Below are 23,212 nucleotides of genomic sequence, written 5' to 3'. Positions count from 1 at the left end.
AAAAAAATACATTTGCAAAAGCTTTGATCATTTTCCAGCTGCATTTTTATGTTCAAAGTGTAAAAAACATAAAAAATAAAATACAAACTTTCATTCAAGAAAATAAGACTCAACACTATATATAAAAAAGTTCAAACATAAACATACATGCACAGGAGGAGGAAAGAAAAAGCATATGTACAGGAGATGTATTATAAACAAAGTCCTATAATAATGGCATCATGCACCAAGCTCTGTGATGGCACAGGGCCACCATCTGAAGAACTGTGGTGAGTCAGTGGACCGTTCCCATTTTCATTAGAAAACCACTCACTTTATGTAAAATTGTTCTTTGTTTTGAGTGTTTGATGCCGATGATTTCTCACAGGGCTCAGATAACGTGTAAATGTAAACTCCTTTTGTCCGTGTGGTTTTGTTTAATTGCATATCTTCTCTGTCATCACCTTCTGAAAAGAAAACAAAGGACATGTTTAACACATCAAATGCATATTGTTCAGATTGTTATAAAGTGCAATCTACACTTTCAATGAACATTTTATGAACATTATTTCTTATTGTGAGAAAGAACGCTGCTTTTCCTGCTGTAAGGAAATGCGTTGGGTACTAAAGGTGGGACAATAAAACAGTGTATTACAAGATTCATCTTTTCTATTGCGTATTGATATAAATGTCTCACCCCCCTTCTCATTTTGTGAGGGGAATAACACAGCCCGGTCTTCATAATGATGATAACTGAAGCCTTTTAGTCACACTACCATTCTCCATCTGCTCATATGTGAAGCAACAACTACACAAATTGCCTCATTACGTGACTGCACAAAGTCAGCGACGTCTTTTATTAGAGTTGTTGCCAAACCCTTTTCTATAAAGCAGTTAACAAGTTTCTTTCATGACGGAAAATCTGGGAACAAGCGCTGGTTCCATTCCAAAAAATATTGTTATTGGAGGACATGTAGTCTGTACGTCCTCAGAAGACTAAAAATGCTGTTATTTTCTTTGCTCTGCATGTGCACTGACATGAGGGTAGAACTCAACCTCACCAAGCATGCTGCACAACAAGGTTATAGATGGCAGGATATCTGATATTTTCTGCAAGACTGACTGTTGTGAGAGTGATACTGACAACCCTCCCAGCACAAAACATCCATTTGATCCCCTTTCTCCTGCTCCCTGTCGTCACCCTCACACATCTGAGGCCGCGCTATTATCTCACCAGGGGCTCCAGTTCAGAGTGATCAATGAGGTGGAACTCCGAGATGAAGTAGAAGTAGTGCTTGTAGCAGGTATTGATGTGGGCCTCTGCACCCATGCTGCAGATGCTGTCAAAGTGATGGATGTAAACATGCACGAACACCCGGAAGAGACGGCTCAGGATCTTCTTGCACACCTGCTGGAAGTTCTTGGGGAAAGGTACACCTAGTGTGAAGAAAAGAGAAACGTGTTACAGACCTCAGAGAGTGATTAGTCATTCAATCTGAGGCACAAATGTAATAACTTTCTATAACCCATCCTTTAGCAGATGTAATACTCTAATGTCTTAATGGAATGGGATTTGCATTTACAATATATAGAAGTGACAAGAAGTTATTCCAAACACAGCCTCTGTTCAGGGACTGGGTTGATAAAAGCGGACACAAAAGAGAAAAGATAGGACCTGTAATTTAATATTCTATTGTACATTTGCACAATTTTCAGATGCATGAGGCCTCAGTCAGTCTAAGAAGTATCAAAGAGAACTGATAAAAGCCTCTTGTAGCTGAAACACTCTCTTTTATACACTTGTAGGTAAAGGTGCAGTAGAGCTGTGGTTCATAGCCGGGTAGGCCTGAACCCCTGGGGTTTCTTCTAGTCTATTTGACTAAAGGGGTAAAAAAAAACCTCCACATATTACTTTAGAAACAAACAAATAGGATTACACATTGGTGTGAGTGGATCTTTTGCAGATTTAGTGCGACAATAACATGAGAAGTTGTGCAAAGGTCCTGCAGAAGAGCTACAAGTGATGGGAGAACATCTTTTTTTGTCATTTCGAGTGGTAGTAAAACTACTGAATGAAAGAAAGACACCAGGCTTGAACACTACAGATATCAGGATCACTTTGTCTTGTATGGATTGATGTGTCAGGAAAAGCCTCTGTGTATTATATTAACATATCCTTGAAGTTATCTATGGAAGGGTAAAGTTTGGTAACTATTGTTTGACTTTATGCTTACTCTTTCCATCCACTTTATGTCCCTATTTATTCCTGTTAAGGGTCATGAAGGATTGTGCACACACTGGGTACATTTCAAGGGAAAAACCCTTGAAAAATCGTCTATCCAGCACAGACGAAACCCATTTACACCGATTCATTTCACCCGACCTGCACGTCTATGGACTGTAGCAGGAAACAAGAGCTCCCAGAGGAAAGTCCTGTCTCTGATTCTCTCCTCTAAACCTGGTGCCGAGATAAAATACCACCACGATCACCCATTCAGTCTTCTCTAAATGTCAACCTCATTGTTTAATTAACCTCTGCTTGAACTATATCCTCCCCTGTGAGATGTTAATGAAGGGGAACAGCAGTGATGCAGCACAGCGCCGGTGCAGGCAGCAATCAGTCATGTATTAGGTTACACACTCAATAACAGCCTTCATTTGTAGACTCCTCACACACCTACTCTGGTGGGGAAGATGTCCTCATTATTGATGAGCGACTCTATCCAGTCCATCAGCAGGTTCATGTACTTGAGCGCGGGCAGCTTGGTGGGCTTCTTGTAGTCGTCACCGTCCTGCCACCTGTACTCGTACCTCAGCCCCCCGGACATGATGGGACACGTGCGCTCGGAGCAGTACTCGCTCACCGTGCCATAGATCAAGTTGATCCTGTTAAAGAAATCCACCACATGAACAGCGATCCAGTCGCTGATGTTCTCTCCCTCCGGCAGCTGGACCACTTTCCTCAGGTCTAAGCCGGACTTGAGCGAGGCCTGGGCCTTCTTGTGGAGTTCAAAGCGTTGGGTGCCCGGTTCGAACCGCTTCCTCGGCCTGAATGTTTTGTCTTTGCTGAACACTTGTCCGAGACACAACGCCATTGACTCAGTCGCTTCCCCCGAGATAAGGGGAGAAGAAGCTCTCCAGAGTAATAATTAGTTTGAGTTCGATAAAGCGTGACCTTCCTGAGCGATGGCTGGTTTCAGCTCGGATATCGTGGGTCACAGGGGGTCAGTGTCTGTCATGTAAAGATTGTTTTCAGATGCAGGGACCTTTCTGTGAAGAAGAACAACAAGAGAAGTCAGAGGTTCATGTCCTGTCAATCCACTGCTTTAGGACAGAATGACCACAAATTGCGTCCGACCAAAACATCAAAGGTGGAACTACAAACCCTACGTATCATTGTCAGATTGTTTACAAAGGGGCTATACAGAGCGTGAACCAGGCATGACATCAACGTTCACAAGCCAAACATTTTCAAGAACTGGATCGTTAAAATGACTCATGTAGGCCAAAGTACAAACCACAGAGAAAACTACTGAGTTCATCCCAAATGTGCCATCATTGCCTTCAAAGCTCTGCGAGACCAGTATGACCTTATCACAAGATGTTCAGTGGCACTCATTGATAAAAATAGCAACAGTTTCAGTCAGTTTGGGCTAAATTTAGGCCGCTTTGCTCAGCACTATAAGAAAGGTAGATGAGGTTTGTCATTTTAAATTTGGTCTTTGACAACTGATTGAAAAACACACAGTCAGCTCCCCCCCCCCCTCTGGGAAATTAGTGTTGGGATATGAAACAACAACTGGTACATTATTGAAAAATGAATTTTTCATATAGCCATTAACTATCTGGCAGGTAATACACAGTGATCAGGAGCATGCCCTCACTGACTGGGTATGTGATCCAAATACTTTATTGTTATGATAATAAAAGATAATGTTCTCATTTGAATATTAATTAAGTAGGTTATCATAGGGAAATAAGGTCGGCTGTTTGTAAGAAACAAAGTCTAGGTTGTGTTACACCGAGTCGTGTGTTTGCATTCAGTAATTTGCAGCATATTTAGCTTCCACAGATTTGACACTGCAGTCACATTCGAGGGACTGTGGTTGCAACACGATACTATATCCGCATTTGTGTCCCATTTTGAAGTGCCGCTCTCAACATTTCCTGTGGTTTGTTTCTCTGTGACTGAGATTAGCAGAAGTTTCTGTCCCTGCATTATCATCTGTGCTCACGTTACAGACCAAGCAGCACTGATACGGTGGTTTGTTGTGCATTTCTGCTGCTGACCTCCTTTCAGAACGCTCACACTCCACAGACTCCTCACATGTCTGTCAGGCTTATAGTGTTACTGGGTTCAAGGTTTAAGGTTCGTTTATTGTCATTGTACACCGCAGAGTTGTGCAACAGAATGCAGTAGTCGCCCCTTTATGCTACAAAAAAACCAAAAGAAGTGAAGCTCGTCTAATACTACTGAGTTCTGTTCACTCTGATTTGAGGAAACAGAAATGATTACAAATGGAAGCAGCATGAGAGGGTAACTCTTTCTTTCCACTAGCTTTTACAGCTGAAAACTCACCACTGGGGGAGCATGAATACGTGGTCATGAGATACTGTTGCTCTTAATGTGTCCATAACAAAAGAGCTTCAGAGGAAGGCTCTTAGTTACAGTGTCATTCAGTCCTCCACTCAGGGAGACACCGTTTAAGCCAAGAAACGTAAACTTGGACATTCTTTGTCCTGAAGACGTTATAGGTTTGTAGAAAAGGTGACAGCATGTGGGGCTTTTCTTGTCTCTCTTCGTGCCTCAACAGCCTCGGATTGAAGCGTGTCTGATCACGCACTGTTGGCATACTTTCATAGTTTTTCTGGAATTTGCCTCTCCAGACGCAACCAAAGTCCTCCCAAGACCCGACACATAAAAAGGAACGCACTGCAAGATGTGGGTAACCAGAAACCAAAGGAAGAGGGGACTCAAGACCAAGAGATTCAAGAAAAAGAGAAAGCTGTGTGCACTGTACCTGGCTGAAATCCTACATCGGAGGAATGTGGTGGGAAGTTGTGGGAAGTTCAGGGAGGATACAGGCGCCGGAGCCTTTGACTTGAAACTCCCTGTGCAGGACAGCTCCAGCTGCTCTGCCCCCTCGAGCTCCTCTGGATCCTCTCCCTCTCTGCCGGCCACTAACAGACGGAGAGGCTCCAACTTCACTCAGCAGCACAGACAAGAGAGAAAAAGTTGTTTGGCTTCTCTTCCTGTGGATGATGTCACATCCTGACTTTGCCTTCTGGGCTCTGCCGTCTCTGCGTGTGTGTGTGGGACTGTGTGTGGGACTGTGTGTGTGTGGGACTGTGTGTGGGTGTGTGTGTGGAGGACCTATAAATTGAAAGAGTAGAAGGGCTGGAAAAGGCCCCCACTCAGCCCTCCCTGTTTTCCATTTTCTTTCTTTTTCTTCTCATCCTGTAGCAGAGCGCAGTCAGCCCACTAGTCCCACCAAAGTCCAGCCCTCTGGTAAAGGTCCTGAGAAAACAACCCCTCCTCTTGAGCCACATATAGTACAGAAGGAGCAGAACGATCCCACAAACATTTCTGAATGTTTGGCAGTCCATGCTGCTTTTCTCAATAACATGTCATTTAAATTCTTGGCCTTTTTAAGACATTGTCATTGAACTTAGAATTCAACCTCAAATAGAGTAAGTTCTAGTCTCCAATAGGCATTAACAAAAAATGCATGCAAATCATGAGCTAACAAGGCATGTTTGACTGAAACTGTGTGTTTCCTGGTGCCCTTGGGGGCTGAGTGTTCTTACGATGGCTGCCCTGAATGTTCCCTTTGTCTCCAGCGTGAATGGGTGCCACTAAAATGAAGAGGGTGTCTGTTTCTCTGCTGGGTTATGGCTCCCAACCTGCAAAAAGAAGATGTCTAGACTCTTTGTGATGACTCAGGTTTAGCTTTTGCGATAGGATTTAGATTTTCTTAGTTCAGGAGCAACGACATAAAGAGTCAGCAGTGCAGACAACTAGAGCTAGATGTTCTTCCTGCAGGATGATAAGACTGTGAAAAAGATTCAGTGTGTATTCTTATCTGAACATTGTTTCACAGAGCTGCTGCAATCAAGTAGTTGGATTGAGTTGGTGAGTTTTCACAATGTGTGGGTCCTCCGTGGGGCAACAGGTAAGAAACAAATGAGATTGTATTGCTTCCCTGGCCTTTGATCAAGATGCATTGCATGTTTAGAAAGTTAGAACAAGTATTATATCCTGCTAAATTTGATTGCATTTGGCTTTTTTTTTTTACATATATAGACTATATATGAAGCCAAACGTGTGGTAGGAAGTAAATATTAATTAATACCTAAACTGCATGATTATAATATTTTTAAAATAGTGTATGTACATATATATACATATATGTGTATAAGTAAATATGTATATATATTTGTGCATATTTTGTTGAGTTACTTATTGATTTTATTCTGCACCTTCCATTAATACTGTTCAATAAAGGGACTTGGGGAAAAGATAGTCATAAGTTGCAGTAACCCCACATCTCCACTTGGGGGCACCATGACTGTTTCATGAGACTTCCTTTATTCAGTGAGTCATAATCAGAGAAAGACTCTTTTTACAGACCAGCAGGTGGTTTGAGTTTAAATGCTGATTAAATATTGTTTATCAATGTGGCATAAAATGTTTGTATACTGCACAATCTATAATGTAGCTTTTACCATTTTTATTTTATTTTTCTCTGCTGTTTGTGTTTTTAGTCTTTATTTACTTTTTATTAAATGTATTCATTTATTTAAATGTATTTTTGTGAATTAATAAATATGTTTGATGTGTGTGAAGTAAACTATAAAATAAAGTATAGCCATAGGGTAAGACTAAACTACAGAACTGAGGTTAAGTGTTGGATAAGCTTGCCAAACTTAAAAAAAACATTATTTTACATACAAACGATTACGTGTGATCTAACTAAAATATCTTAGTTATACATGTATATATATATATATATATATTGCAATTAAGATTGTTCAAAAACTTGCAACAGTGACGACACACACACAGGAAACATGACGAATAAGCTGCTGCCCTATGCTCTACTTTTGCTCCCAGGAGGAAGTGCAACCAGTCAGATGTTCTTTCCACCTTTGATTGTCGCTCAGCATAAAACCCACTGACATTAGTGCTCCAAATAAACACAACGCTTAGTAAAAGTGCTGCAGATGTAGGCTTATGATAAACCTGTAAATCAAACTGTGAATATGTTTTGCTACAACCTGTTCTTAATTAAAATAAAATGAAAATTAGAGCCTTTTTTTTTTACTTTTTATGCATTAGGTTACTTATTTAATCAATATAATAGAATCAGATACCTTCCAAACGTTTTCTATTATAGATATTATTATGTATTTCTATGTTGACATCCATCCACCTCACTTTAACAGGCTGCAAATGTGTGGTATTTCTTTGCAGCGTAATGCCATATTTAAAAACGTGTTACGTATACTGACACATAGCTGAGCAGAGTTTACACAGTGTGAAATAAAAACACATTTTGCTGCTATTTGACAGACATGTGGAAGTAGCACGTTATCTTTATTGGGGATCATATTCTGTCATTCATCGATTTGAAGCCTGAATAACAGTGTTGCATACATTATTATTTTATGATTCAATCTATTTTTATGTAGGTGGAAGATAAAAGAAATACATGATGGAGGCAGGTAGCTCTGGTGAGCTTTAAACATAATATTGTAAGTATTATTATATATACATGTGTTGGTAATATGATGCCAGCTACAGCCTCTTGGCTCTCTTTACATCACATAGCAATGGAGTGTATAATAAGCCTATATACCAGAGTTTAGACAGGTCCCATCCCATCAACAACCTATATTAAAAACTTCTATTGGTCTAAGCAAGAATGAGTTGCCAAATAAAAGCTTCAGATTTGCTGATGATTGACAGTCAGTCCCGTCAGTCGGTTACGTCCATATTAGGCGACCCACTCACAGCGGTGTAGAGATGACTCCACCTTTTTCCAGCTCCATCAAGGGGTTGCGTGTAGAGGAAGATTTAAGCGGAAAGGAAGAGGAAGCAGCGCTGACTTCACACTCTACCGTCGACAGTTTCCCTCAGCTGTAATTCAAGTGAGTACTTTGTAACACAGTTTTTATATTATAAATACGTGGACAGTTCGGAGCCCAACAGGCCTTCGTCTGTTTAGTATTTATTTGCGCGCTGCCAATTTCCGTAACGTCAAGTTATTTTCATTTAAGTGGATTAATTTGTTGTTTTTGTTAGATGCAGATTTAAAAAAGAATCATTTTAGTTTTTTGTGTGCTTTGTGCTGTAATTGAATTTTTTTTTTTTTTTTAGCGAATTAAAATTGGGCACGATCATGTCACCTCTGACCTCATGTCCTGTCTCGTGCACACATGTGCATCCCATGTGTGCTTGGAGATCACATTTGCACAGCAGATATTTAAGACGCTGGTTACTTTGGATATTGATGGTATCGTCCTGTTTGTGCCAGCTGCTCATCAGTTGCACCTGTGTGAACAAAGAGCTCATTAACAGCCGGATGCTCTCGTGCAGTGGGGATTGTTACTCTGCACTTTGAAGGCAGATGGACGGCCATATTTGTGTGGATTGTAGCTGTCATACATTAATGTGGTGATTACAGAGAACACATTGATGTGTTGTATGCATGGTTAACAGGTAAGTAGTGGATCAGAAGTGACACTTACCTGCTGGCTAAAAGTTATAACTGTTTCTAACTGTTTACCCACGTGCATCCATGGCTGCTGCACCTTGTTTTAAGCTCTTAGTAGCTCCAGTTTGTGACTGTATTATCAGAGGCACACATTTGTAAATTGGTCTAGTTTAATAACCTCAATGCTCAAGTTTATTAGACCTTTTGAGTGTTTTTTTTGAAAGTATGTTTTTAATACAAGTAGCTAGGTATGTTTATTTACTATAATTAATGTGGCTAGCTGTGTCAGAGGTGATGTATCTACCACATAGTGGCATGTCAGAGCATGTAGGCTACTTTAAATAACCTCATATTATTTAAGACCATTTGGATCAGTCCAAAACTCAAAGATATTCAGTTATGAATAATGAAACAGAGAAAAGCAGGACACCTCCATAGTTGAAGGTCGAACACAGCCATTTCTTGCATGAAAGGTATTTTTATCGATTAATTTAATATCAAACTAGTCAATTGACTAATCGTTGCAGCTCTTGAGTAAATACTGAAAGTGTAACGTATCATTTAAAGATAATGTTCTTGATAATTACTTTGATCATTTTCGCTTGCTGGATGCAACAGCATTAGTCATTTAATGTCACCATCCTGGGAGAAAGATAGAACCTCTAACGAACACCCCTCGCTCATGTAATGCACAGTGGGTAAAGCACACTGAGGTCTTTACCACACAAGTAAACGTCCTTCAACATCTCAATATGATCCAGATAAAGTAATATTGCATTTACAACTGATTCATGTCATTTTAGATTCAAATGCATTCAATGACGGTCTTGTAGGGTAGATTAGGGATCACTAACTCTGTGTATACATGTAAATATTAGCTGTATCTAACCACTGAGATGGCGACAAAGGGCCTCAAGGTCACCCAGCCCAGGTGTACTGACTGATAGTAATGTAAACACTGCGACTGTTAACGCTCCAACGTTGCAGGTTGCTATCGCTGCATCAACTTCTAGTGTCAACACCCTCTCCGAAGGATTAATCTAAGGCATATTTCAGCCAGGTTTTTCCCTCAAGAAAACGTGCTGGCAGAGCGGGGTTTGTTTACAGTGTGTGCAGTCCTACTTCAACACCACAGTCTTCTCCTGTTTGTCACTGAGCAGCTGTAGTGAAGTGCTTTGCTAGGTGGTTGGAAAAAATGTCAGTCATGCACGTTTCCCTCGCCGCATGTTCCCAACCAGTCTGGTGGTAAAAGGAGAGTTGTCACTCGTCTGTGACTTAGTTCACCGAAGAACAAAGTGTGAAGGTGTCACAGAGTTTACGACCTCGGGATAATTGAACAGTTTAAAGATGAAGGTGCGGACCGGCTTTCGTAACGAGGACAGCCTCTGGCAACCTGTAGAACAGTCTCTGTACTGTGGATTTGAATAAACCGGCTGGCTAACCGCCACATTTGCAGAAATGTTATTTTGTGTGAGTCAGTCAAATTGAAGTTATTAGAGCATCTCTGAAGTCATAATGTATCTAAGTATATGCATGTTAATGGATGCTGCTTAAAGTGACACTATACGCTCCACATCGCAGTGAGAGGTTCGTGTTTGAACGATGAACAGAGCACTTCCTTGCTGACCTTGCTAACATTTACGCAAACCGTTTGTATTTCATGCTTTGAAGTTTGATGCGTTTCTTTCTGTGGTAAAGTTAGCATACCTGACGATTAGCATACCTGACAATTAGCATGTTATTTAGGCCAATGTTATGAATGCTAGGAAGGGTTCAGTGAAGGATACTGTCGTGTGGTACAGCTACACTTTGCAGTGTTTAGTTTGAGACTTGTGCAACTTTCAAACACCCCCCACTCACAATGTTTTGGTTTCATTGGATTGAATGGAAGTTTCCCCTCAAAGTGACTTTATTCTAGAGAGTAAAAAGAGTTGAACTGTTCTAGTTTTTAATCCACATTAACCAACGTAGCAGTAGTAGTATTTTGCACTACGGCATGTTTGTCCTTTACAATTTGAAGCTGCTTATTAGGGTGTAACAGTTACACGTACAAGGTTTTGATTATGCAATATACAGCCTGCCCAAGGACAATATAAGCACATGTTTAAGTATATATCAAATCCAGCAAATCTTAGGAACAAAATAAATGAAGCTTGGTGGTGGTTATACACAAGGTCTGATCAATAGGGTGTAACTAGTAAACCGCTGTATGGTTTAACTTGCTCTTGTCTAAACAATGCAACAATAAGACATCACATTTTCTTTTATCTTGTCCTGTAATTATTACTTTTGCCTTTAGGGTAATGTGTTTTTATAATATCTTTTAGCAGCTGTTTGTTTGTCTGCACAGCCGTGACGAGATTTCACAGAAAGTGTAACGGTCATTATAAATGATATAACTGTTCACACAGCTGGGTACCGTTCTCTCTCTCTCTCTCTCTCTCTCTCTCTCTCTCTCTGTCATGAGTCATGTCAGAAAGTTCCAGTTGTATATTTACTACAGCTTTAAACACGTGTGCGTGTTTGAAACAAACAAGTGGAATTCTTGGCATACTTAAGCATCTTAGGTATTCTCGACAGACGTGGAGAGTGCCATTCCAGTCGTGGTTAAGTCTTGCATGATCTTTATTCCCGACCTGTCTACCGGGCCTGCTTTCTACTTGCTCCATGTATCAAGTCTGGATCTGTTTAGTTCCATGAGACGCCCACAAAGGCACGCCCTTGAGTCAACGAGGGATCATTTAACTTTTTATACAACTGAGGGAATCCCTTTTGTGGTGGTTACTGGATGCTAGTGGGCAAATGATGACACAATGTTAAACTTGGAAACTAGTCTCCAACATACTGGATCCAGATGTGCTCCAGTTGCTTCTTTTTTTTTTTAAATGTAGTGTTGGATTGATCTCGTGTTAATCGTACTCTCTTGTACTAAAGACGAACTGTATTTAATTTAACATGTGAGCGATCTGTAAACCGTAATTGCAGAAAGGTTCTCTCAGCGTTTACATTTAGTCTCAACATTAAGCTTGTAGTTCAGGAGAGACGGGAGGTGTTGGGACCCTCCTAATGTTTCGTCTGTGAACCAGGGTTTGGCTGGAAATTCCTCTCAGATTACCAAACATGCCTCTCGCAGGGCTCCAGTCAGAACTTGTAGATGTTCGCACAGTCTAAAGCATTGCCTCCAAATGTACCATTGGCTCCTTTACGACTTGGATCATTATTCCGTATGTTTGGCCATTGTTTTAAATCATTATTGTACTATCCAGGTTCAAAACTGAGACCTCAGAACACAGCTGCATCTCTAAACGGACGAACCTTTAAGTTTTTAAAAGAAGTTTATTGTGTTCAGATGTTACATGTTCAGATGGGTTTTCAAATACAGTAAAACCCAAGTTTAACATTGTGTAATTAATGCCACTTAAGTGCAGCCTATGCTCGTAACTCGGGTGGGATCCATAGTTCTGCAGTTGCCCCCCGTTAATTGGGACACATGCTGCGTTTGTTTCTCCACAGTCTGCATCAGCTTGAGCTCATTCATAAGGTCGCAATGTACGATTGTTTTTTGAGGGAAGTTCCAGAAATCTGAGTCGTTGCGACCTGCAGAGAGAGGGGGAGGGGTCCGACGAGAGGCAGACCTGTGTTGAACAGCCGGCGTTGTCAGAATACTTGTAGGTAGGGGGGGGATGCTGCCCCCCCTACCACCACCTACACACACACACACACACACACACCCCCCTGGTGTAAACATGTCTTCAGAAACATTCCTTTTTAAATGGATGCATTATGTTCAATTACATTTAGTGTAAACTTTAACATAGATAACTGTGTGCATGTAGGAAGCCTGTATTTACACGTCTTTAAGATGTTATCGGCCTTTTCTTTTCTTTTTTTAGACGATCACAACTCATTTTGGAACATATTTCTGACAGGATCTCAAATGTGGTTTGAAGAACTGTCACAGATTTCACATGGATGTGATGTTCAGGATTTATTACAGCTGTAAAAATAACAACAACAAAGATGGCGGTGACAGCCGGTAGATATTCTGAAATGTTCACTGGAAAATATCATATTTTAAATTGAACACTAACATAACGTTAATAAAGTACTAAAAACACAAAGTGTTCAGCTTGAATATAGATACATTTTGAAATATTCATTTTGCAAGTCAGCAAACAATAATAAAGCACCTGAGCACCAGGTGACGTGGTGCCCAGGAAGTGCACACTGACTCGTGTGTGTGTGTGTGTGTGTGTGTGTGTGTGTGTGTGTGTGTGTGTGTGTGTGTGTGTGTGTGTGTGTGTGTGTGTGTGTGTGTGTGACTCTTCACTTACCTGATTGTGCCCATTTAAACTTGGCATTCACTCAATTTTCAGACTGCTTCCATTCAAGACTTTCTGCTGACTTGTTTAAAAGTTGTGTGCACAGAATAAGACGATAACAAAAATTAACAAAACATCTTGTGTCAAGAATGTTGCCCCCCCCCTCCTGTCAGTCTGGCATTTCTGCACTAATCCCTGAAGGCTCTACTATTAATCTGTCTCCTCGGAGCAGAAGTGTCTCTTGCTCATCCATGTATGCAACAATTAAAGTCCTTCACGTTGCTTAGCTTGACCTCAGATTCGTACTTTGGCAGCAAAGTCAGATTCCGTGTGTGTGTGTGTGTGTGTGTGTGTGTGTGTGTGACATGCTGATGGAAATTCTGGTAGACTTGTGCTCACCGCTATAATGCAGCTGCAACACACACATTCCTGCTTCTACACTTTCCAACTCGACAGATTATCCATTGGGATTATACTGGTCAGAATTAAGATTTGGCAGATGGATGTCAAACACACTTTTTCCTTTAATTTCTTCCTTTAGTGCTACTTTAATATAGTTCTATGTTGTTTATATTCTATTTAACTTTGTGTGTGTAGCGAGGGAGGCGCTACATTTCATTGTGCAATCTTGTACTGTATATTAACAATTCAATAACTTCAATACCTTGAAAAATATTGATATTCGACACCATTATCAATACAACCAGGAAGTGACTCTCCCCCACTGTTCAGTTTAAATAAATGTTGTGCCTCTAGGGAAAATGAAGAATACTTTTGTCTGAACAAAAGATTTTTGATTAATTTCATGACTACAGAGGAGGCAAGATGATCTGTTTAGTTGTCAGGTGTGTGTCACTATTTGGAGGAGGGGCTATAATGCAGTGGCGTGCCTCCATCACCCCCCCCCCCCAGGGACAGGTAGAACCAGCCCCGTCGATCAGATACAGTGTAACACTGAAGAGGTCATTCACAGTGACACGATCACTCATGCAACACAACAGATGTCTGTGATTTGAACAGCCAAGTTCAACAAGTACTCATCAGACTAGATGCGGCTTCCCCAGGACGTTGTGGTTATATAGCGTGAGCTCTACCAAGGCGCAGACGATATGCTTTTTTTTTTTTAATAGCAATTACATTTTTATTTAACTGACGGGCCTTACGAAGCTGAATTCTGAGCATGATCTGGCCTTGCAAGGCTGTTTGTATTTCTGTATTTGTCTGCAAGAGTGAACGCTGACTCCTGGATTGATTCCAAATGAGTGACTTTATCTCAGAAGCTCTAAATGTTTAATTCACTACTATGTTGTGTCCCTTCTTGGCGCGATTGGGAGTGGCGGTGAGATTAGAGTAAGTGATTTCCCATCAAGGAGAGCAAACCCTCCGTACACACACACACACACACACACACACACACACACACACACACACACACACACACACAGAAGAGTTTTAAGCATTATTGTATGAGTCATTTCTGCCCTTCGCAGCAATCATTGGGTCTGGCATGAGCCTCACTATCAACCCTGTGCAAACGTCAAGCTTTTATGACTGTTAATGACGCTTCCTATGTCGACTGTATTAGATTCTTCTCTGATAGGCTGTCGTGTCACCCCTTGTAAACTGGACATTTATGCTTTTAAATGTGAGTACATGAACTTGAAGCGAGCATGTTGTGAGTCTGTGCCAAATATTAAGCAGACAAACGGCACAGATGGAAAGAAATGCAACTTCTCCTGACTTGTTTCTGGACATGTATTGTCTCCCAACACACAGAGAGACATGGAAGCTGGTTTTGCTTTATGGGTGTAGGCCGGTTAGAGAGCCAATAAAGGCGTAACAATGGCCCCCTTCATGATAACAGAGTCTCCTCTGATTTCTTGCCCACTGCCTGTGAATAATATTATCAGCCCACCCCTGAGCAAAAAGTTACAGGGCGACGCGAGAGTCGTGTGTTTCTCTATGCGTGTCAGTAGGTGTGGGGTGTGTGTGTGTGTGTGTGTGTGTGTGAGGGGGCTCGAACTTGGTGTATTCAGGGCGGTGGTCACAAAGTAGCATTTTATTTTGTAGTGTGGGTTTAAATGGGGGCCATCTCACTCTCTCCCCAGTTGTACTCTGTCTTGACGCCCTCCTGCACACAGTGCTCTCTCTCTCTCTCTCTGTGTGTCTCTCTCTCTCTCTGTGTGTCTCTCTCTCTCTCTCTGTCTCTCTCTCTCTCTCTCTCCCTCCCTCTCCTTCTGTGAGCTAGTTATTCATCCACTGTGTGAGTCAGGGAGGGTGGGGATTTGGAAGACTGCTGTACCAGTCACACTTTGTCAGTTTACTTTCTCATTCCTTTACCCCCATCTCTCTCTCTCTCTCTCTCTCTCTCTCTCTCTCTCTCTCTCCCCCTGTTTCTCTCTCTGTCTCTCTGTCTCTCTCCCTGCTCTGCTGTTTTCTCTCTTTGCTGCTGCCGCTCCAGCCTTCCTGCCGGCCCGCCCTTATAGTATACGGAGAGGAATCCACATTGGATTTTGATGATTTAAGGGGAAACTTCTAGTGTCAACAAGGTAAGTTGCAGAAGGAACATAGAAGGTGAAGTCTGCAGATTTTATTGGGGAAGATTTATGTTCTGGTGTTTGAGGATCTCGGGTTGTTCTGATGTTAAATGTCCTTTTTCATAACGGATATTTTACTGTTTGTTTGACTAATGGGATCCTCTCTGCTCCTCCCTGAATATTTATTTTTGGTTCATCATTAACTTGTACCTTGTGAGTGTGAGCTCCCTTTTTCCATCCCAATGATTCATTGACATGGTTCTCCCTGGAAATGTTTCCCCCTCCCTTTCCGCTGCTTCACATCTCCTTCTTGGAGATGTGAAGCAGCCACCTCCTTTTGTAAAGGTTGCCTAATACTGAATGGGTGGCAGTTGTGGTGGGACATGAAGAAGGAGCACAACTTTACTATTAAAACAACTGTTGTTTTAGTTTGGTCACAATGTTGGGCGGCTGTAGCTGAGGGCTGTAAACTCTGAACATTTCTCTTGAAGGGGGACGGCAGTCGTTGCCTACAGGTCGGGTGGTGCCTGAGTGGTCATGAGTCTACAGCTTCAGTCTGTCATTAGACCCACACAGCAGACACTCTGGACCCTTCGCATAGTTGTGAGGAAGTTTCTGTCCTGTGAATTACTGCTAGTCTTGCTGAGACGACTGAACAACAACGACCTTTCGACAGTTTTATACTCGTTAGACTTTAGTTGGTGGAGATTATAAACTATTAATTGGAGTCCCTGAGTTCACTGATTATACAGAAGTGTCATAAAAATGCAGTTCACTAAGTGCTGTCGGTGGTTCTTGTGAAATAGTCTTTACCAGGTGATGGCAAGATACTGGAGGGGGCTTCCTTTTCCATCTTCATCCGGGACCTATGATGCATAAATAATGTTTTTGGTCTTGTGTTCATGATCATAAGACTATCCCCGTGACTCGCAGAAAGTTTATTATTGGTCAATATTCTCTTTAAAAATCACTCAAGTGAGTCACATGTTGCATGTTCACACGATAGTTTGAACACTGGGACATTTAGATAACAAACCCTACATGTTTTATTGTAGGGTTCCTTAAGAATCCACTTGTTGCAATTTGACTCAGAAAAATGGCTTTTGGTGCCAACAAACTAAATCTGCTTCCTCGTGTATACAAACCTACACTAAGCTATTAAAACTGAATGTGTTACCAGCGTAACTAAGGGATGTGACCACGTGATGTGGTCAAACTGCCGCGATACCATTCAAGGTCACCGTGTTACGATAACCCAGACCTCACCACTTACCTGACCAGGTGGTCATCTGCTCGATGTAACTGTTCAGCATCTTTCCTCAGAACAAGACTCTATGCAGCACACATGGTGGTGCCACAGCGTTTTACATAAGACTTTTCTGACAACTGACCTGTTATACAACACAGTCATGTCAGTTGGTGATGACGCAGGAGACACAACTCCAGGTGACGTTTTGACGTTAGTGCAGCTTTCACAAATGAGTGAGGAATGCTGAACTTCGTCACCTGCGAGCTCAGAGAGAAGATCGACCAGAAAGATAGCGTGGCTCTGGTGTTGACATTGCCTTGTGGTTAACAATCAAAAAATCCAGAGGTGAACAAACTGCAAGGGGGGGGGGGGGTTTCAACAAAAGAAAGAAGAATGTCCAGCGTGTGAGATATAATCTGTCGATGTGTGCCTTTCAGGAATCTTAACTTTGACACAATGAATGCACAAAATATTAACAAAAGCACATCCAGGGCTGAAGGTTGGTCTCTAGAGATGTAAGATATTGTTTTACTTTCATTGCCTTGAAGCATTCAGAGTCTGTTGCAGACTGAAGTAGTGTTGCACAAGTGCAAATCGCATTTCCTGTTTGACATCCCATGATAACGGACAGCTTTTAAAAATGTGGAATGAAAGCAAATTAGCATCCTTTTAAAACTTGGATCCAGCTCATTGGCTGAATGCGTAGCTGTAGAGGGTATACTGTATCCCCTCTGAGCTTTGCTCCCTGCCCTTCATTCCACAGCATGAAGTTATTAGCTGCTAATTATATTGGCTTAAGGCGGGGGCTGTTCTTTAGGCCCGAGGCAGTGAAAACTCAGAGCATTGTAGATCGTACAACAATAGCGTGGTGAGAGAAGACCGCACCCTGCATGTCCTTTACTGTGTGAATACGCTTGATATGGTGAACCTGTGTCAACAGAAAAATATGCAGGTCTGAAAACCCGTAGCAACATTCATATGTACACATATTTGTAGTTGAACTGGCTCGTTTAGCAATGGCAGTTCTCCATTAGATGTGGTTGCTACATAATGAGAAGCAACTCTTTTAGCTTTTAAGGAACTTAGCATATCAATGATAGGATTCTGCAGTTTGTGTTTTTTGGTTCAGCGATCAGGAAATGTCCCTTTTTTGTTGGGTTCATTAAAGGTGAGCAGTCTGTGTTGAGTCTCAACTTCTGACATTCGTCCTGCACACAGATCGGCTGTAGAGTGCCGCCTTACTGTGGGATTAGGGATGTCCTCCCAGTTCCTTGCAGCACCTCCTCTCTGATATCAGGTCTGAGCGGTTGGAGGGAAGCATCCTGGTATTTTTCTTTGGGGAGAGATGAGCTGCTCTTTCCCGGCATTTGCGTTTCATACTCTCTGAATCAGGTACATTTACTGGTCACGGGGGATCAGCAGGAAGACCGAAGCAATGAATAAGACGAGTGATTTGTATTTATGTTTAAGTATTTATGTAATCCATTTTTGGAGAATACTGTTGAATTATATATTCTTTTTTTAAGTGTCTGGAAATTTCACTGAGAAGTGAACCACTTTTGTAAGCCATAAGGTTCCACTACAGATGGGGATAATAGTACATCTTAAATATCCAAAAAGACGACATCTGTGCGTCTTTTTTCTTTTCTGGACATAACAAAATGTCCAAAATACAGTCATCTCGAATTGACTGATGTTTCGCTCTTTGGTTTACTGTCTGGGAGTGGTAGAAGGATTGCTGCTGTGTGTTTGGCGTTGACAACATGAAAGTAATGATAAGCTTGTTGTTTCTTGCAGATAATTGTATCACAACAATAAGACGGCAAACATGCTTCGAGAGATCCAGGAGATTGGCTCGCATGCCATGGATATCTACAACTACCTCTTGGCAGGAATTGGTAAGTGATTTATCTGACAACGTACAAAAGATCGCTCTATAGTTTTGTTGTCTAATGTATTTTTGTCTTTTCCTTTAGATCCACGGCTGAAGGAATATCCCCTGATGCAGAATCCTATTCCCATGTCTGCAATATTGCTGTGTTACCTATTATTTGTACTGTACCTTGGACCCTACATTATGGCCAATCGCAAGCCCTTCCAGCTAAAGGAAGCCATGATAGTCTACAACTTCACGCTAGTGGCACTGTCTATATTAATCGTCTACGAAGTAAGACACCAGTACTTAAAGTCTCTGACATTTAAAGGTGCAATGTGTAAGATATGCTAGATTTTAAGTTAATAACATAAAACATTAACTAAAGTTATCAACAGACTGTGAAGAGTGTTATGTCACACACATCTGTGTGTTGCAGAGATATCTACTGAAATATCTTGCATCTAACTGACGAGCTGCGCCGTCTAGTCTTGTAATACCACTTGTTCCTCTAGAGGTGATAGTGAGTCGCTGTAGCGCTAGACAGACAGACGGAAGAGACACGCAGACGGACAGTAGAAGAGACGGACGATAGAAAAGATGGACGGTAGAAGAGACGGACGGACGGTAGAAGAGACGGGCGGAAGAGACAGACGGACAGTAGAAGAGACACACAGACAGACGGTAGAAGAGACGGATGGTAGAAGAGATGGACGGTAAAAGACGGACGGACGGTAGAAGGGACGGACGGACGGTAGAAGGGACGGACGGTAGAAGGGACGGACGGACGGTAGAAGGGACGGACGGTAGAAGAGACGGACGGAAGAGACAGACGGACAGACGGTAGAAGAGACGGATGGTAGAAGAGATGGACGGTAAAAGACGGACGAACGGTAGAAGGGACGGACGGACGGTAGAAGGGACGGACGGTAGAAGAGACGGACGGACGGTAGAAGAGACGGACGGAAGAGACAGACGGACAGTAGAAGAGACACACAGACAGACGGTAGAAGAGACGGATGGTAGAAGAGATGGACGGTAAAAGACGGACGGACGGTAGAAGGGACGGACGGACGGTAGAAGGGACGGACGGACGAAGGGACGGACGGACGGTAGAAGGGACGGACGGACGGTAGAAGAGACGGACGGACGGTAGAAGAGACGGACGGTAGAAGAGACGGGCGGAAGAGACAGACGGACAGTAGAAGAGACACACAGACAGACGGTAGAAGAGACGGATGGTAAAAGACGGACGGTAGAAGGGACGGACGGTAGAAGAGACGGGCGGAAGAGACAGACGGACAGACGGTAGAAGAGATGGACGGTAGAAGAGATGGACGGTAGAAGAGATGGACGGTAAAAGACGGACGGACGGTAGAAGGGATGGACGGCAGAAGGGACGGACGGTAGAAGGGACGGACGGACGGTAGAAGGGACGGACGGACGGTAGAAGGGACGGTAGAAGGGACGGACGGACGGTAGAAGGGACGGACGGACGGTAGAAGGGACGGACGGTAGAAGGGACGGACGGACGAAGGGACGGACGGACGGTAGAAGGGACGGACGGACGGTAGAAGAGACGGACGGACGGTAGAAGAGACGGACGGTAGAAGAGACGGGCGGAAGAGACAGACGGACAGTAGAAGAGACACACAGACAGACGGTAGAAGAGACGGATGGTAAAAGACGGACGGTAGAAGGGACGGACGGTAGAAGAGACGGGCGGAAGAGACAGACGGACAGACGGTAGAAGAGATGGACGGTAGAAGAGATGGACGGTAGAAGAGATGGACGGTAAAAGACGGACGGACGGTAGAAGGGATGGACGGCAGAAGGGACGGACGGTAGAAGGGACGGACGGACGGTAGAAGGGACGGACGGACGGTAGAAGGGACGGTAGAAGGGACGGACGGACGGTAGAAGGGACGGACGGACGGATGGACGGTAGAAGGGCCGGACGGATGGACGGTAGAAGAGACGGACGGACGGTAGAAGAGACGGACGGTAGAAGAGACGGACGGTAGAAGAGACGGACGGTAGAAGAGACGGACAGTAGAGAGAGAGATGGATGACAGACAGTAGAAGAGACACACACACACGCATACTAAATATATAAACACTAGAAGAGAGATGTATAGCTGTAGAATAAAATACACAATATAAAGAATACTCTAAAACTTAGAATACAATACATTTGCCAAACTATAAAACTAAAATACAAACAGGATAACCTACAGTTGTTATATTAATACCTGTTGATTGTAGATTCTATGGCCCCAGTAGTAGAGTTGAAATGCTACCCATTATTTCTTTGGGGCAGGTGGCTGGGAACAACTTTAAAGACTTAATTTACTCTCTACACATTTGGAACATTTCCTGTTCCTACAGCGAAGTTCTCCAAATGCACACGGCTTAATTTGTGCAGTTTTGTTTGAGTTTATCTCTGTAAGGATCACTCTTCTTCTTTGCTATGACGACAAACCAAGTAAATAAAAATGTTCTTGTTCTTTAGTTCCTGATGTCTGGTTGGGCCACAACGTATACCTGGCGATGTGACCCGATCGATACATCCGACAGTCCTCAAGCACTTCGAGTAAGTCTCAGTCGTGTATAAAAGTTTTCATATGAAGTGAAAGGATTGTTTGACCAAGTCTTTGCTCTCCTCACCAGATGGTCCGAGTGGCCTGGCTGTTCTGGTTCTCCAAGATTATTGAGCTCATCGACACAGTGAGTTCAGTCTTTTTTACTGGACCGCCTTGGCGTGCAGATTTGGTCGCTTTAGATCGACTTCAACTCATTAATATCTTCTTTCCGTCAGGTTTTCTTCATATTGAGGAAAAAGCACGGCCAGGTCACCTTCCTGCACATATTCCATCACTCCTTCATGCCCTGGACCTGGTGGTGGGGAATAGTCTATGCTCCTGGTGAGTACACGTTAATAAAGATCTTGATTTGAAAATGATTAATGGAGGAACAATAGCAGGTGGGGGTATAACACAATTACATTGTCAACATGTACAAGAGAGGTTTGCACGATCAGCAGCACTGTCCATTTGGTTTCTGCTCGTTTCTTGTTAAAGGCACAATGAGTAGGATTTAGACTTTTTTTGTGACATGCTAACCTATAACCTTTTTATGACGTACTATGCAGAGGGCAGGGGCTCTACACAGACACGGCACACACACCTCTCGTGGGTCATAAATGAGGATTGAGAGGGATTCTTTTTCTATGTATTTTCTTTTAAGGAAAATCCTACTCGGTGTGCCTTTTTTCTTTTAAACCTGTAAAGTGCTGAGTTCTGTTTGAGTGTGTGACTGTAGAGGCCAGAGAGGTTTTACTCTGAGGTTCTTCAGCGCCACAGTTCTGCGTCTGCTTAATGCTGTTTGTGATTATTACTCCAGGTGGAATGGGATCTTTCCATGCCATGGTGAATTCTTCCGTCCACGTCATCATGTATTTCTACTACGGCCTCTCTGCTGCTGGACCGCGCTTCCAGAAGTTTTTGTGGTGGAAGAAATACATGACCGCCATTCAGCTGGTACGGACACGCTCTACGCTCTGTTTTCTGTGTTCGCTTCATTCATTCATCATTCAGGACAGCTTGATGTAGAGACTTGCACAGTGTCTTAAGCTGCTCTGGTCCTGGTTTGACTGACTCCTGACTTCTTCCCCAATAGATCCAGTTTGTCCTGGTATCCATCCACGCTACCCAGTATTACTTCATGGACAGCTGCGACTACCAGTTCCCCATGATCCTCCACCTCATCTGGATGTATGGAACCTTCTTCTTCGTGCTCTTTTCCAACTTCTGGGTCCAGGCTTACGTGAAGGGTAAGCGGTTGCCGATGCAGGACGGTAAGCAGAGTCAGAACGGCACCGCCGTCTACACCAACGGCAAGAACCACGCCAACGGCTCTTCTCGGCACGAGAATGGCACCACTCACTTGAGCAAGATGAAGAAGGCCTAAGATCTTTGGAGATCTATGTATGACCCAGTTAACCTGTTAAAACTACTACGGAGTCCAAAGAGAGTTTTTGGCTGTATTTTCTTTTCCTGTTTTTAGTTTCATATGCAACAAATGGGGAAATGACGTGGTCAATGATTTCCACAGTTGGGGTCCCACATTTTGTTGGTTTCTCTGTTTGTCGTTTTTTGTTTTGTAGTCTGGAATCCATTTATGGAACAATATGTATGAAGAGAAGATGTTTTCATCTAAATGTTATCTTCACTGATGTTGCAACAACCTCGTAGTTCAGTATCACACTGGTGGCCTTTCACCCCACTTGCCTTCGCCACTTGACCCCCCTGTGGACAGATGACTGTACAGTTTCTATCAAACTTGAAAATACTTTTTGTAAATAGTTTTACAGCACACAAAAAATAACTAATTGTATTGGTATGCTTTAGACTTTCTTAATTTTGTCATATTGTGTATTTAAAATTAAATGCCAATAAATACAATTTTAAATTATCACCATGTTGTGTGTCAATATGTGCCGAAACGGTGCTTAAGACCCTGTCACACATATCCGT

The 23,212-nt window shown here is 42.6% G+C and overlaps 2 protein-coding genes across 4 annotated transcripts; one reads left to right on the top strand and one right to left on the bottom strand.

Annotated features, from left to right (window-relative positions):
- Nucleotides 1-27: 27 nt before the first annotated feature.
- mob3c (MOB kinase activator 3C) lies at nt 28-5,420 on the bottom strand. Its single transcript, XM_029429695.1, has 4 exons — nt 5,001-5,420; nt 2,657-3,249; nt 1,214-1,416; nt 28-446 (listed from the first exon to the last, which is right to left on the bottom strand). Exons 2-4 carry the CDS (start codon nt 3,072-3,074, stop codon nt 417-419), a joined length of 651 nt encoding a protein of 216 aa, XP_029285555.1. The 5' UTR covers nt 3,075-3,249; nt 5,001-5,420; the 3' UTR covers nt 28-416.
- A 2,557-nt stretch (nt 5,421-7,977) lies between these two features.
- On the top strand, nt 7,978-23,153 carry elovl1b (ELOVL fatty acid elongase 1b). Of its 3 annotated transcripts, XM_029429428.1 has the most exons (9): nt 8,451-8,701; nt 15,480-15,567; nt 18,602-18,702; nt 18,781-18,971; nt 21,190-21,270; nt 21,348-21,404; nt 21,496-21,601; nt 22,080-22,216; nt 22,356-23,153. In XM_029429428.1, exons 3-9 carry the CDS (start codon nt 18,633-18,635, stop codon nt 22,644-22,646), a joined length of 933 nt encoding a protein of 310 aa, XP_029285288.1. In that variant the 5' UTR covers nt 8,451-8,701; nt 15,480-15,567; nt 18,602-18,632; the 3' UTR covers nt 22,647-23,153. The 3 variants fall into 3 exon arrangements, with proteins under 3 accessions (XP_029285287.1, XP_029285288.1, XP_029285286.1); XM_029429427.1 differs by lacking the exons at nt 8,451-8,701; nt 15,480-15,567 and adding an exon at nt 7,978-8,130; XM_029429426.1 differs by lacking the exon at nt 15,480-15,567 and having other exon boundaries at nt 8,452-8,701.
- The last annotated feature ends 59 nt before the right edge of the window (nt 23,154-23,212 follow it).

Source organism: Cottoperca gobio, chromosome 4 (genome assembly GCF_900634415.1).
Source record: "Cottoperca gobio chromosome 4, fCotGob3.1, whole genome shotgun sequence".
Lineage (NCBI taxonomy): Eukaryota > Metazoa > Chordata > Actinopteri > Perciformes > Bovichtidae > Cottoperca > Cottoperca gobio.
The sequence above is the reverse complement of the archived record's forward strand: the minus strand, read 5'-3'. Positions and strand labels throughout refer to the sequence as shown.